The 15593-nt window shown below is 41.8% G+C and overlaps 2 protein-coding genes across 2 annotated transcripts; both read left to right on the top strand.

Moving 5' to 3' along the window:
• The first annotated feature begins 3433 nt into the window (after window positions 1–3433).
• Window positions 3434–5257, top strand: gpr20 (G protein-coupled receptor 20). The gene is made up of 6 exons (XM_069656347.1): window positions 3434–3631; window positions 3729–3995; window positions 4081–4325; window positions 4523–4607; window positions 4745–4870; window positions 5060–5257. The coding sequence occupies exons 1-6, from the start codon at window positions 3434–3436 to the stop codon at window positions 5255–5257; spliced, it is 1119 nt and encodes a 372-aa protein (XP_069512448.1).
• Window positions 5258–8535: 3278 nt separating this feature from the next.
• LOC138584469 (solute carrier family 45 member 4-like) lies at window positions 8536–14994 on the top strand. Its single transcript, XM_069656718.1, has 12 exons — window positions 8536–8959; window positions 10872–11060; window positions 11153–11332; window positions 11424–12088; window positions 12223–12369; window positions 12460–12708; window positions 12832–12951; window positions 13078–13177; window positions 13330–13410; window positions 13532–13662; window positions 13863–13931; window positions 14183–14994. The coding sequence occupies exons 1-12, from the start codon at window positions 8707–8709 to the stop codon at window positions 14474–14476; spliced, it is 2478 nt and encodes an 825-aa protein (XP_069512819.1). The 5' UTR covers window positions 8536–8706; the 3' UTR covers window positions 14477–14994.
• The last annotated feature ends 599 nt before the right edge of the window (window positions 14995–15593 follow it).

Raw genomic sequence — 15593 nt, 5'->3', positions numbered from 1 at the left:
AACAATGGGACAGCAACAGTGATGCATTCAAATTATATCCGATTATATGTGTAGCCTCGAATCAGAGGCTACATAACATGCATCCCAGTATTCAATCTGTTTTCAATCAGTGCATCTGAAAACAGGATAACAGGAGGTCCAGTACTTGTGACTATTTTTGATCTTCCACTGAGCTTATCAAAATGACCAGACAGCTTGTTAGAAAAGAGCATTTTCCGTCAGAGGTTTTGATGATGCAGTAAATCTTTAAAAAATGCTAAAGCCCAACAGTTGGTAAGAGCATTTTATTTCTAATCTGCATTTGGGTTTTAATCGTGTTACTCATACCAGGTTTTGTTGGCTATTGTTAAACCAAATCATTAACTTATTACTTTTCAAATTTTCAAATTTGACGTGTACAAATTAATGGTTACCCTCTGTGGGCTAAAATGTTTAGCCATTGTTCTCTCTAGCAGCTCTGTAAGGCTGTACTGGGCTACATGCTAACATGCTTTAAGTTTAGCAGGTTAGTATGCTATCATTTGTTGATTAGCACTAAATACAAAGATGTATCATAAGTTTTTTGGTTAGTTGGTCATATGTTCTGATTCTGCCACTAAAGGAAGACCTAGTCCACATGTACAGGTATGAAAAAAACCCAGCTGTTTCTTTTTATTTTGGCCTCTTGTTAACACAAAAACTGGGAAAGGTCACTTGAAACTGAGCTTTTGGAAAAGTCCTGCCATGTGAGGTTCAGATTCACTGTAGTTAGTGATAACATGAAGACGATTAAACCAGAGCGATTGAGAGATGCTAACATCAATCAATTTGTATGCTCTTTGCTTTTAGTAATTAGCTTGCGCAACAACAACAGCAGTGGCGGCCTACCAGTTTGTTTACATTTGGTTAGCAGTGCTAGCTCTCATAGGAAGTTGTCAAATAACTACATAGTTAGCATCTTTAGTTTGTGTTTCTAAGTAACTAAAGCCAAAAGAATAGATACTCTGTACACAGGCTCACTTCCTATGTCCTTATTTATTGGCCCAACATGCTTGTTTTAGAGTTTGGAACCATTCTTGTTTTCTTGTGTGGACAGTGATATTTTGTTAAACCAAGGCTGTTTGGTCATGTTTTACAAGAGAGGGACAAATATATGTTTTTTTAAAACATTGTTATATGTGTGGTCAAGGCCTACAAGTTCAGAGTAACCAGTAGGAAAATGGTGACATACTTTTAGCATACCCAGAGATGCTAGCTGGTGTCAGGGGTGAAACAGGACTGAAACTTTGAACCTAAAAGGGGGCTTTTCAGCCTAGTGTTTTATTTATTTGGAGATCATCAAAAAATTAAAAGACATGAATTTCATAGTTATTCACAACCACAAAGGTGAACTTGGTCAGGGGATCACAAAAGACATAAAGACACATTCTGAGTGCAGCTTTAGGGACCAGCTTCGATAATAAATCATTGTAAACCACTGGAATGTATTGCTCATCATTGTCATTTGTATCTGAACTGATGAAATAAGTAGTTTAACACACAATTTCCCCGGAGCAACGCCCATAACACTTGTTAGCTCTGTTAATGATGATGAAGTAGCCTCAGTAAGCTGAACAATATCAGGGGATGCTACTGTGAAAACATCCATTTATTTCCTTCAGTGCTCTTAATGTTCTGCGGCTGGACTGCGCTTGTTAATGCAGATGAATCACATTATTCATGCCTCACCCTCAGCTGAGCATGTTATCCTCTTTGGCCCTTTTTCATCAGCTGTGTGATTATTTTGCTCTGAGAGATTAGTCGTGAGCAATGAGACTACACAACACAATATGCGAGGCTTCTTAGACCCTTAGTGTGGGACTAACATGAGCAATTAAACTACATTTGTCATGGAAGGAGAGCGGCAGCCTCCAGCCAATTATGGTTCACACTCACTGGGAGACTGATATTCAACATAATGTGACTGAATAGATTTGTATGTTTTCAAAGACCGCTTGATTTGTCTGTCATTAGGTCTTTTGGATCTACTTTTTGTCTCAAACAGGCAGAGCTGTCTGTAACTACATAAAAGTCAGTGTACATGAGATCGCCCCTCCCCTTCTGTCTTTTCTTTCTCTTCCTTCACACTCACATCAGACCTTAATGCTTTTATAATTATAGGTGTCCTTCATGGACCCTAAAGGCTCTGTCCTAATACGGCCATTGACCACTTAATGATCTGTGTCAAGTGACAAGGAAACACTTCTAAGGAAAAGCAGCACATTATCTTTACATTATATTCCATTGAGATTTACAGTATACAATATGTTAGTCAATGACTGCCCTCTGCTGTCTAAAAATTCACACTGGGAAAATGTGAAAAAGGTGGTTTGTGCTGTGACATGGATGAATGTGAAAAGTTAGAAACACCTTGTTGACGTGTTGCATTTTGTACCAGTGACATCTGTTACAGCTTCCCGCTCACCTCTGAAGTAATCTTTTGTCTGCAGTCCTAAGTAGTGATTTGGCTTACTGAAACTTGTATTTCAGTTTTATCAACTAAGCAGTTATTATAGGATCATCAGTGCATGTGTCATCCAGTATTACCTGGGTTGTAAAGATTTCAGTGCTGCACCGAATGAATGAAGATAAACCTGTAGACTGTTTAACCAAATGAAATACATCTGGCACTGTCAAAAGCCCTGAACTAATTGTCATCCTGTCTACAAACATACACAGAATACAACCAATTAACTTAAATTCCCCCTGTTTATCCCGATAAGACAAGAATTAAACATCTTTCTCAGAGGCAAACAAACACAAACTCGATGTACGTAGTCACAAAGTCCATATCTCCATATCTTGTTTGATATCTACATTTTTTAAATTCTTAATAAATTTGCTGGAAATAAATATACCCTCGCTGCTCATGGAACACTACTGCGGGCATAAATAGATGCAGTTATAAATAAATTGTCTAAAATAAGCAGATATTGGTTTAAAGCAGCTTTGTCAGTGCGGTCATGCCAACAGAAACATCCACACTGAGGACAGAGACGGGACACAGAGTGGACATCAGGGCAGGGGAGAGCAGGGTGGTGTTTATGTGCGTCTCTGTGTGGGAATTATAGGGATCGACTTCAATTAGTGGACAGTTGAACGTATAGTAACAAAGACAACAGGTTAAAACTTAGCCCTGCATTGAATTTATGTTATTCCCACAGTATTTTTACAGTGTGAATGTGTGTGTGGGATGTTTCCCTGGTGTCTGATGCATGCTGGGATAGCCTGCAGCCCATGAAGAGCTACAAATGGGTAAAGAAATGAACAGATGGGATTGAAATGCCTTCAAAAAATTGCAAACTTAATACTGCATTTTGTAGTTTCCACTAAATTGAAATTTAATGCTGTATTACAAAATTGTTATTTTTTCTGACAGTGTCTGCACCGACTCTGGATCATCACCATCACCATTATGATGAACTTCAACAGCACTGACTCCTGGCTTTTTATAAACACTTCATTTCCCATCCTGCCTATAACAGCCGGCCCCAGTAACAGAAGTGGCAAGGAGGCATATCTTCAGAGACTGGCTCATTTAGACGAGGGGCTCTACAACGACTTTTACGGCGTCTGGATCGCACTCATGGTCATAAACTCTCTCATATTCCTGGTATGCACACTTTGGCAGATATTGTTACCTTTTTTATATGAGCTTAAAAACGCTATAATACTCAATGTAAGCTCCTTAATTCTCTCTTCTGTCACAGGTGGGCATGGTGCTCAACACAGTCGCACTCTATGTTTTCTGTTTCCGCACGAGACAGAGGACCACCTCAGTGATCTACACCATTAACTTAGCAGTGACAGACCTGTTGGTGAATCTCTCTCTGCCCACTCGCATCCTGCTCTACTACAGCGGGGGAGCCTGTCTCACCTGCTCCTACCTGCACATCTTCAGCTACTTTGTCAACATGTACTGCAGCATCCTGTTTCTGACCTGCATATGTGTCGACCGCTACCTCGCCATCGTGCAGGTGAGTTTTCTGCCTAAACTGTCTCTTTACACCTTTCTGGGTACCTATTCAAACTCAGCGGGGACTTTAATCTTTGTCCTTCTAGGTTGAAGCTTCCCGTCGATGGAGGAACTCCAGTGTGGCCAAATGCGTGTGCGTCTCAGTCTGGCTGTTTGCCATCGTGGTTACCTACTCCTTCCTCTCCACCGCCTTCCAGCACCCGGGCTGCTGCCTCTCCAAGCTCCTCTTTCTCACCATCTTTGAGTTCTTCCTGCCGCTCATCGTAATTGTGGTCTTCACTTTGAGGATCATGTGGGCACTGGCCGACCCCCGTCTGATGCAGCAGAGCAGGTAAAACCGACATTTAATACATGGACACATTAAAGTAGGAAGAGTTAATAATACATTTTTGTGTGTTGGATTTGGTTTGGGTAGATGGCTTAAAATGCATAATTGACAAGTATAAAAGGACATTTGCGGAACTGAAAGAACTGCAGGCTTAAAGCTGATGGGAAGTCACAGTTGTGGTTTAAACTGTCTCTCTTCAGGAACAGGAGGAGGAGAGCTGTCCAGCTGCTGACCACAGTGCTGATCATCTTCACCGTCTGCTTCACACCCTTCCACATCAGACAGGTGAGTGAGAGACACAGTGTTTCAAGTTGAATTGAAGGGGGTCACAAGGTGATTAAAGGAATAATAAAATAAAATTAAAAAGTAATACGGGGGAAAAAATGTTTAAAATCTCACGGCTGTGTTTTTGTGTGCTGCAGGTGGTTGTGTACTTCTACCCCGATCTGCCTCACCATGTGATCGTCTACCACCTGACTGTCACTCTCAGCAGTTTGAATAGCTGTATGGATCCTGTCGTGTACTGCTTTGTTACTAATAATTTCAAGGTAAGTCTGGACTCCTTTCCTCACTCTCCTCCTCACCTTTCTACATCCCGTCCATCCTGACATTCTCATTCAGCTGCACATCCTTCCCTCCAGCCATAATTTGTCCACCCATCACTCATCTTTTCCCTTATTTACTCATAGATTCGCTGAATAATTTACTCTCTCCCACTTTGCTGTCTCCCACCTCAGGCCACTGTGAGGAATATTTTCCGTCGTGCAGAGCCCGAGCAGACTAGCGGTGACATCATCAGCATGCAGCACAGCTCCAAGGCCTCGGGAGGGACGGTCAACACCATCTCTAAGAATGTGATCATGATGACTAGGATTCCTCCTTCACTGCAGAGAGACAATGTGGGGAAGAACCACACACCCTTTCACACAGTGTGAAGAGAAGTGAAAGTTTCTGAGAGTGCACAGTTGTCTGGGGAAAGTTGGCGGATATTTCTGGACTATGCAGCATGCTGACTTGTGTATAAGGGCACAGTGCAGAGAGCTCAGGATCAACCAATGAAATACAATGGAGATACTGCAACAGAAACAAAATACCTGCAGAGAAGCAAACCAGTACGTTTTTAGTTTCAGGGATAGTCTAAACAGTTGCAACACTAGCTAAAGATTTCATGTAGTAAAATTCATCATTATATAGAAGTTAATATATGCATAAATTATTATTAACTATAATTAAGTAAATGCTAAATATCCCAAATTGCCACATCTAAAGAGGAAATGATAGTTGTGACTTCTGTTGCAGCATATCGTAAAAATGGCCATGACAGAAGGGCTGGCATTAACAAAATAAGTTGATTAAGTGATTTACATCCTGATACCTGCAGGGTATAATAAACCCCTTTTAATAGGAGGACATTAAAAAACATATATGGAAGGATAATGATATTTAATTTCACCTGGTCTACATGAAGACCACTTGGGAATATTGACCACTTTCATGCAGCAGAGGGCAACATTGCACTTCCTTTTAAAGACTATGACATTACAAAGGATCGACGAAATGCAACCCCTCAAATGGAAATCTCCTAAATGACTGAAAGCAGCTCTAATGTGGATGTTGGACCTGTAAAAATATATTTTGTAACAGAAAGGTTGAATTTAATTAATGTGCTGTTAAGATTTTTTTTGTTTCGTCTACAAACATCAGAAAAAGTGCCAAGATAAATGTCTAGTATTGGAGAAAATAAGGAGGGAAAATAAAGTAAAGTTCAAGTGAGTCAATTTGCTTTTGCCGTGATCTGATGCTTTAAGTCCCATTATCCATTTTTTGGGGGAAAAATTGGATCAAAAGTGGAGAATAAGTCAAACATGTATAATATTATAGTTATACCATGTCAGTATGTGTCTTTAACCGTAAATGTAGTCTTTAAAGTCTTTAAATTTAACATAATTTAAAATTATTTTTGGAAGAAAAAAATAAAACCGAAAATATTCCACTATTTCAAGAGAGGTAGGTTATAACGCTTCTTCTAATTATTTATACTTTATTATTGTATATAAACCATGAATAGTTATCGTTAGTTTTATTTTATTAATATTCGTATAATTTATTGATGAGTAATGCAACACTAAGTACACCACCGCCCTCCTAAGGTGTGTAGAGTAGTGACGTAATTTGCGTAGCCCTTTGACCACGCCTCGCTTTGTTACTGTGGAAACCAATGAGATTGATGAGTGTAGTAAACCAGATGGTCACTCAGTTAGCTGGCAAAGGTTAGCCAAATTGCTAACTAGGTGCGAGTTTTTGCTGTCATGTTATCGACAGTTTACACAATGCGGAGGCGCCTTTGCATTACCTTTGCGGATTAAAATCTCAGGTATGTCATATTTTTTCTCTCTTTGATATAAGTGATTTGTTTGTAACTTGCTAACGTTAGCTGCTTAGTTTATTAGCCAAACAAGCTCGCTGTGGTACCGTTAGCATCATGTCAAACCCCAGTCAATGTAAAGTTTATATGAGTCAGGTGAGCACCATCCTCGGCATCCTCCTTATGAATTAATAACGTAACTTAGACAATAGAACAGTTCGGAAGTCCAGGTAAGTCTACGTTACTGTAGAGTGCTGAGTGCTGCCCCCGACTGAAACATGTCCTGACTGGCTCAACAAGCCCCCCCAGACACACACCCATCATACATTCCTGTGAGAAACCCGCTATTTCAACACAGAATGCAGGAGGAAAAACATGCATGACAAAGTAACTACACACAGGAACAGGTTGCTCAATGTCTCTGTAATTTATGACGACAGTATATTGCAGTGAACTGTCTCCCACCTGTGGGAAGCGTGTTAAAACTCGTTTAATTTGCTTAAACATTAACTTACATGTGACCCGACCTTTATGCAAGATATGTGTCCTTTATAAGCATCACAAACGAAAGCATAAAGTGATTCAGCAGAGACAACACAGAAATGTGGGTTAACCATTCCTTTAACATCTATTGAATGGATCTATGGCAGATATAATAATAGTGAAGCTGAAAGGATCCAACTTCTTTAACTGGTCACAATTATGCAACAACTGTAGTTTTATGACAGGGGCGGATTTATTAATGTGGTTTTTGTACTTGCCTTGTTGCCTGCCAATTTTGTGTCTTAAAGGTTGTGGTTACAGGTGATGTCACAGAGATTAGGGTTGCAATTAAGGATATTATTTCCTTGATTAATTGATTCGTTTTTAGTATATAAATGGCCATATATGATGCCTAAATCTGTTATTTTTTCTTTTAAAATAATAACTTTAACTGACTGATCAATTATTAAAGTTGATGGCAATTAATTTGATAGTTGACTACTAATAATAATCATTGCAGCTCTAACTGAGGTTAAACGACTCATAAACTCAAGACTTAATACATGAGTGGAAATCCTTTGTAATCTCAGATTGATGAGGTGTGGCAAATTTGCTTTTTATTCTGTTTTATGATGTCGTTAAACTTCAGGTCAGGGCAGCCTTTTTCTTAAACAAAGGGGATATCTGTTTCTTATCATGTAAGCCAACTGAACTGAAACATCTCTCAGTACCTGTACAGTGTTAGCACATTCATAAAATAAGTTAAGACAGGAATTGCTAACACCAAGACAATCCTTCCTCATGATCTCATTTGCTTTAGCTTACTTTCTAACTCCTTTAATGTTTATTTTGCAGGTTACTGCGTGACTCAGTGGGTCTTTGCCAAGAAGCTTCCACATGCTTTGACCCTGACTTGCACAGAAGTGCTCTTACATGCATGCATGCACACAGATTTCTGCCAACCCATACTCTCCTCTAACGCAGTGCAAACACACTCTGGCCAGCCCCAGCAAACACATTCACAGACCTATTCTACTTTACAGCTTACTACAAACACAGCCACTGGAACCCATAACACACATATCACCAGCCCCCTTTTCCCATCTCCTCTGCTCTGCCCCCTACATACCTCTGGAGCTGCGCACAACGTCTCTGCTCTTCCTGAATTTTGAATTTGTGCGAGCCAGAGTGAGGGACACCATCGCTCTTTCCCTGTGCTACTGAGCCTGCCAAATGGTCCAGCATGATCGCCATGTGACTACATATATGGAACACAATTTTACATCTTCGATTTTTGGGACTATAGCGATGACTTCTGCCTTTGTTATCAACAATTCTTTGACTTTGCACCGAGAAGATATTAACCAGCAGAGAAATTCAGTGATTTATCTTTTTGGATATCTTCTAACACAGTGAGAGATCAGGATGAAAACAATGGACATTACATGTTCTATTCAAATATAAAAACAGTTTTTCTTAAGTATAATAAAGTACCAATAAGTGGTACACACTAATACCAACCATCCAGCAATATAAATGCTTCCTCACAAGTCAAACCAGACTGTGATGGGAGAACACGCAAAGGAGATGGAGGCTTCCGGCCCTCCAGAGAGCAAGAAACCAAAGGAAGAAGCTGAGGAGAGTGACGGTGAGAAGGAGGTCGAGGAGGAGGGGCGAGGTGCGAGGATCCCTCTGCATCGCTGGGTGATGCACGGGGCGGTGATGTTCGGGCGTGAGTTCTGCTACGCCATGGAAACAGCCCTGGTGACGCCAGTGCTGCTGCAGATCGGTAAGGAGACGCGCAGCATTCGTATAGAGACACTCATCGCTTAAAAAAAGTGTCACTCTGCAGCTCTCGAATTTCCACTGACTATAGTTATACCCTATATCCATTCTACTAAAATTACACAGTGGTAGGATAATGGTGCCACCAGTATCGCCGTATAATGTTTCAGAGCCAGTGTTTGCACTAGCTGCTATGTGCAACAGGGTTTACCCTGTAAGTTATTTCACACTGACTGTTACCCCAGGTTCAACTGGGAGCGACTTAATTCTTCATTTTGAAAACACGAGTCATTGGGTTAACTTTATGTTGAAGCCCTCCACAAGTAGGGGATGCCCATCAGTCTAAGTTCTAGCAACAGAAGCGCCAACATTGTTGAGTCTTCCTGCATTAGCCAGACTGGATCTATTTATCACCCCGTGTCGTGTAACCTGTGTGCCCAGCAGTAGCCAGCGGGGGGCTATGCAGTTAGATGTCAGGTTTGCCACCATAGCAGAAACGGAACAAAAGCATTTTCCCCTGGTTAGGTATGACAAGAATGTTAAACACAGCACATTTCATCTCCCTGTCTGCCCCCTATTCACAATATTGTAAGAAAGATTGTGTTTTTAACTTTTAACCAAACCCTGTGTAGGATGTTTTGGCGCTCTACCAGAAATGTCCTGGAATTTCTCACTTTTAGTGTTGCAACAGCGTGACAACACCACCCTCTGAAACATTAACATGTGAAGACTGAATGACTAGTCTGCAGTGTTTAAACCTGAGCTGTGTTTAGGTTTTACTGGCTTTAGTCTACACTGTAAAAACATATATGCAGTACATGCAAAACCGTTCATCTCTTGCGCTTGCATGTGCACCCCTGTGCAAGTGCATGAGACAAACAAAACAGAGGACCACTCATTAAAAAGCAGCTTCATAGATAATTTTCCTACTGCAAGAAAGTTATTTACTGTTTTGTTGACTTAAGGAAGAGGGGCGGCAGGAGCAGAGCAAGGCAGCATGGGTAACATGTTCCCGTGAGAACCAGCCAGCTAACCCAGACAGTCTCTTTATAAGGGGTGGAAAATGAGGATATTATTACCTAGCAGAAACATTTTATTTTTACTATAACTTACAGCTGATTATCTCCCATAAATAAGACATATATTTTGGGAAGGTCAGTGAATTTGCCACACGTGCTATTTAAATGACTGGATGAGTGTTTCCTGTTTCAGGGCATGGTAAGACTTCTGCAGGAAGTGATTTCAACACTTTCCTGGCTGGTTGTTTCACATTTTTGTTGTAACGGGCCTCCTCTTTTCTGAAATGTTCCTGCCACCCTGAAAGCTGTTGTTAAAGGAAGTCGTTTAAAAGCACTAGTCGTTTTTTAACAATGCACTCAAGGCTGTGCTATGCTTTTATAAACAAAGCACTTTTACTTCTGAAGGTTCTCTGGATACGAGTTGTTTTCACAAGTTCCTGCATGACAGACTTGTGAATAGGTTGGTTTAAGGTTTTGTACCAAGATGACAGGACAAGACACGGCCTAGAAAATGAGTAATGCTAAAGCTCATAGTATCAGACCATCAGTCACGTCTAAAGTAGTCAGAGTTCAAGATGGGGGAGTAAACATTTGACCTGATCTTAACATTGTGCAGTACAGGATGTGTACAGAAGTCGGTGTGGAAAACCATGGTTCTGCCCTCATCTGATGGATAGTGATTAATGTGCCAAGTGAAAACAAAAACAAACTCAGATGAGACAAGACAGGTTTTATACTCGATGCCGCAGGAACAAAAACACTACTAGTGAAGCATTAACACTTCTGTTTTCCCTGTGGCATTTAAGGTTTTTCAGTGATTTACACTCTCGATGTCTTGACTTTAAATATGTATATAGCTATGTGAATGAATTTGCCATTTTGTTTGTGCGTCTTTAGGTCTTCCCGAGCAATATTACAGTTTAACCTGGTTCCTCAGTCCTATCCTGGGTCTCATCTTAACTCCTGTGATCGGCTCTGCCAGTGACCGTTGTACTCTAAAGTGGGGCCGGAGAAGACCATTCATCCTGGCCCTGTGCGTAGGTGTGCTGCTGGGAGTAGCACTGTTTTTAAATGGATCATTAATAGGTGAGCAGGAGGTTTCAAAGGAGATCACAACTTAGAATAACTACTGTGGAACCCGTTTGTTCATACTGTATATTTTTTGTGATGTTTGTCAGGCCTGTCCATCGGTGATAGCCCCACCAGTCAGCCAATTGGCATCGTCCTCACTGTACTGGGCGTGGTGGTGCTGGACTTCTCTGCTGATGCCTCTGAGGGACCAATCAGAGCTTACCTTCTTGATGTTGCCGACACTGAGGAGCAAGATATGGCCCTGAATATTCATGCCTTCTCTGCTGGTAAGACACACAAAAACACATAGTTGCAAACACATACAAATATTAGCTATTCCTTGCTCCTTGACACTTGTGTCTCCACCCGTCTCTCCAGGGCTCGGCGGAGCAGTGGGCTACATGCTGGGAGGTCTAGACTGGACTGGTACAGCTCTGGGCCGAGCATTTAAATCCCAGGAACAGGTCCTCTTCCTGTTTGCAGCCATCATCTTCATCCTCTCTGTCACGCTGCACATGTTCAGTATCCCTGAGCGACCGTTAGCTCCATCCAACCAGCTTAAAGTCACAGGAAGTGGGGACTCCACCAGCCAGTTGTCTTTTAGGCCCGTTGGCCGCACACCACCTTTTCTTGATGTGATTGCAGAGGAGGAAGCCTCAGCTCGAGCCCCGTCACGAGAGGATAATGAATCCGATTCTGAGGAAGGGGAAATGGACTACCTCGCTGTGGAGCGAGTGCGGAGTAAAAGCGATTCAATGTTAGCCATGCCAGATGCTACAATCGAGCTTGATCCTGACCTCGACCCAGACAGACAACTGTTCCTGCCAGAGGTGCATCGCTTCCTACCAGAGACGCAGGAAGAGCTGGATGATGCTTTCAAACCATCAGACCACAGTGACGGGTCCTTGTCTCCTTCTGGTGGACCACCCGCCCTAACTGATGGGATGGTGGTCTTAGAGCCTACAGATCAAACCTGCCCTGAGCTCAAGGGACCAACAAACAGTCACAGCTCTGACTCAGTGGACTCCCCTCTGAAGACACAGGTGAATAATTTTTGCTAGCTTAACTTCTCTGAGACAGAAAACCTTTGTACTGTGTTTCAGATCTGTACTCCCATGTCTTTATTTCCCTTTCAGCCTTCAACATGTCCGCCTGTGTCTCTCTCCTGTCCCAACAGGTCAAGGCTGCTAATGGTGTCAATGCCGGCTTGCTCTCTTCCGACCACTCCAATGCAGTGAAAGGCAACGCCACCACTCGGCTCATGAACCGCCCCTCCAACTCCTCAGTTTCATCTCGGCCACACCCACACACCTTCTACAGACAGGTACAGTCGCATTTAATCTTAATAGTTACAAAAACTTTCTTAGCTCATTTATGTTAAAAAGCTGATATCAGTCTTTCTTTGCCTCTCCAGCCCTCCTTTACTTTCTCGTACTACGGACGAGTGGGATCGCAGCGCTATCGCCTGCGGAGGACAGCGCCTTTGAGTCCCCGGCCAATCACCACCTCCCGCAGTCTGAACGATCTGACCGAGCTCCAGCGGCATGCAGACAAGAGGGAGCTGCAGCTCTCAGTCAGCAGTCTCTCATCTGAGGGCTCCAGCATAGAGGGAGGACCAGGCAAGGGAACGACTGTTCGACTGCTCTGGCTCTCCATGTTGAAGGTGAGATGTTTTTAATTAGCGCATTTTGTCCTTCAAAATCAATGTCACCGTATCACATTTGAAGCAGATACTTGCAGGCACATCTGCTATTCTTGACTCCATCTTTCTTTCTGCCCTCGACAGATGCCGAGGCAGCTGTGGAGACTGTGCGTGTGCCACCTCATCACGTGGTTCTCCATTATAGCTGAAGCTGTGTTTTATACTGATTTCATGGGGCAAGTCATCTACCATGGAGACCCCACGGTACATTCACACACACACCTTCAACCCCTTGTTTGTCTAGAAAGATGCATAAACACTATAATCATAGCTAATTAGGCTGTTTGTGAATTCAAGTGTACAAAACGGCTGAAATTATTCTTTTTTCAGGCACCAGCCAATTCCACAGAGCTACAGAACTATCACAAGGGAGTCCAGATGGGCTGCTGGGGACTGGTGGTGTATGCTGCTACTGCTGCTGTCTGCTCTGGTAAAATACATCCTATTATTTCCTTATTTACTGCTCCACAAACAGAACAGGTGCTCAGAAATACAATTAACTGTTCCTTCCCTTTTCTAAAGTGTTTTTCTAAATGTATCCAATAATTGATGTTGTCTCCCTCCTTCCATCTCTCCTCTCAGCAATCCTTCAGAAGTACCTGGATAACTTTGATCTGAGCATTAAGGTGATCTACATTGTTGGAACTCTGGGATTTTCAATAGGTCAGTTGCCACTTTAGAATAAACATTTCACAATAATATAGTCAAGTACAGCGGGTTTGTCCTTTTGGTTATACAAAACAAAGGGAAATACAATTAACAGCTTGTGTCCCTCCAACCTCAGGAACTGCTTTCATGGCGATCTTCCCGAATGTTTATGTCGCCATGATAATGATCAGTGGCATGGGCATCATCTCCATGAGTATCTCCTACTGTCCCTATGCATTACTCGGGCAGTACCATGAAATCAAAGAGGTATGTACACAGGCAGTACAGCTACATGTCCATGCATACTGTCCCTATTCCCCATACACTTGGGATAAAAGCATGCACTTTATACCGACAAAAAGCATCCATATTTTATAGTTTTATTTTTACTTTTTAAACCAACATACTGACGATGTATGGGAGGTGCAAATGACGTGACCATCTCTCCTCCCTGTTCCTCTCTTTAGTACATTCACCACAGTCCAGCAAACACTAGAAGAGGATTTGGTATAGACTGCGCGATCTTATCCTGCCAGGTGAGTACTCTTTTTTTTTTCCTTCCCTTTTCACTGGCAACTTAAATTCCTCATTAGCTTTTAACTTATACTAATCCAACGTGACCTTTCCATCTTTGATCTCATCCAAAGACACAAAGGTTCGGACTGTGGGCTACAATAATATGATGTATTCCTCTAAATGAGTGTCACATTCAGATGTTTTCTGCTCTAGGAGGATCATTTCAAAGTACAAAGTTGTGTTGAATAATCCTGTTTTGTTTTATCCCCAGGTCTATATCAGCCAGATTTTGGTTGCATCAGCTCTTGGAGCTGTGGTAGAAGCAGTTGGCAGTGTGCGAGTAATTCCCGCAGTGGCCTCTGGGGGCTCCTTCCTCGGCTTCCTTACTGCCTGTTTCCTCGTGATTTATCCTGAAGTGGAGCCCAGCAGCTCAGAGCAGGACCCGGCCTTGGCAGACTTACCTGGGGGTTCAAATGGAGCAAGGACCAGTGAGCAGAGGTTGGCTCTGCTGAATCTCACAGATGGGAATAGTTTGAAGAAGACAGAGAATCACTCTGTTGCCTGAGTATGAGCATGTAAACAAAATACGTTGAGAACAAGCCACGGCACGTGGGGATTACTCCAGGTACAGTCTGTGCCTTTTTGAACACATGGCAGGTCTTATCTATAGAAATCTAAGTGGGTTGTTTAGTTTGTTGATCTTTCTTGAGTACGGGACTGACAAAAACACAGTCTCAGTTTTAGGCTGCTCAGCTTGTATTTTACTACCTCAACCTTAAACAGATAAATGTTTGGATGGTGAGATGAAGAGAAGTAAGCCATGAAAGCACAAAGAGCCACATGACACAGTTTTGTTAAACAAGGTTAGCTCGACTCTACTGAACTACTGACACAGTGTAAGCCTTAATTTCAAAAGCACAGTGGGAAGCACACAGAGCACTTTCTGTCTCACTTCTGAACAGTACTGTCTCACTGAGGCTGAATGATGTAATATGGGACATTTCACCTCTGCTGCTCCATTACTGCGTAATAGACAATCACAAAGTGGATATAGTGATACTTTAAGATGTCAGTATTTGTTCCAGGTTGTTAATGGAATTCCTTAATATTATGTTATTTTATAAATACAAGAAATTTTCAGAACTACAGGTGAAGTCTTCTGCATTTATTTTAGACACTTTTTAAATTTACATTGAAGATGTTGAAACCTGTTACATCGCGAGCTAGTGTGAAGTTAAAAGTGCCCTTTTTATGATGTTTTTTTCTGCCTGTACCGAAACTCGTTTAGTGCTGTAAAACACAGGAAACTTTGTATCTAAATGTAGCTAAGAAATGAAGCCAGCTTTTGTAGTGTTACATTTTCTGCCCTATGGTTGAGTCTGCAGAACAATTTGTTCCCTGCATTAACTCTATTCAAAGTTTGCACCAGTTGAAACCAGAAGTACAATTGGATTTTTGGGAGTTTACACTGTAAATGATCGTGTAACATGGTAGCTGAAATTTGAGCTCAGCTATCCAATGTTTTTACTGTAGATAAAATTACCAGTTAAATGTACCTTTTACATTATTGAACAGCTTGAACGCCCTGCTTTCCTGCTGTACTGTAAAGAACAAATAAGGAGTCAAATAGCTCTCACACTGCCAGGTTTCAGTTCACCTCACAATAACAAACACCGGAGTCA

Source organism: Semicossyphus pulcher, unplaced genomic scaffold (assembly GCF_022749685.1).
Source record: "Semicossyphus pulcher isolate SPU_LCO1_2020_fin unplaced genomic scaffold, fSemPul1.0.p SCAF_9, whole genome shotgun sequence".
Taxonomy (NCBI): Eukaryota; Metazoa; Chordata; class Actinopteri; order Labriformes; family Labridae; genus Semicossyphus; species Semicossyphus pulcher.
This window is presented reverse-complemented; position numbering and strand designations above follow the sequence as displayed.

What these genes read in the sequence shown, in the direction of transcription:
- gpr20 (XM_069656347.1), top strand. Translation starts at nt 3,434, where the DNA reads ATGATGAACTTCAACAGCACTGACTCCTGGCTTTTTATAAACACTTCA. An exon ending in GCTACCTCGCCATCGTGCAG is followed by an intron (nt 3,996 to 4,080) that starts GTGAGTTTTCTG and finishes TTGTCCTTCTAG; the next exon opens with GTTGAAGCTTCCCGTCGATG. An exon ending in CGTCTGATGCAGCAGAGCAG is followed by an intron (nt 4,326 to 4,522) that starts GTAAAACCGACA and finishes GTCTCTCTTCAG; the next exon opens with GAACAGGAGGAGGAGAGCTG.
- LOC138584469 (XM_069656718.1), top strand. Translation starts at nt 8,707, where the DNA reads ATGCTTCCTCACAAGTCAAACCAGACTGTGATGGGAGAACACGCAAAG. An exon ending in GCCAGTGCTGCTGCAGATCG is followed by an intron (nt 8,960 to 10,871) that starts GTAAGGAGACGC and finishes GTGCGTCTTTAG; the next exon opens with GTCTTCCCGAGCAATATTAC. An exon ending in CACACACCTTCTACAGACAG is followed by an intron (nt 12,370 to 12,459) that starts GTACAGTCGCAT and finishes TTGCCTCTCCAG; the next exon opens with CCCTCCTTTACTTTCTCGTA.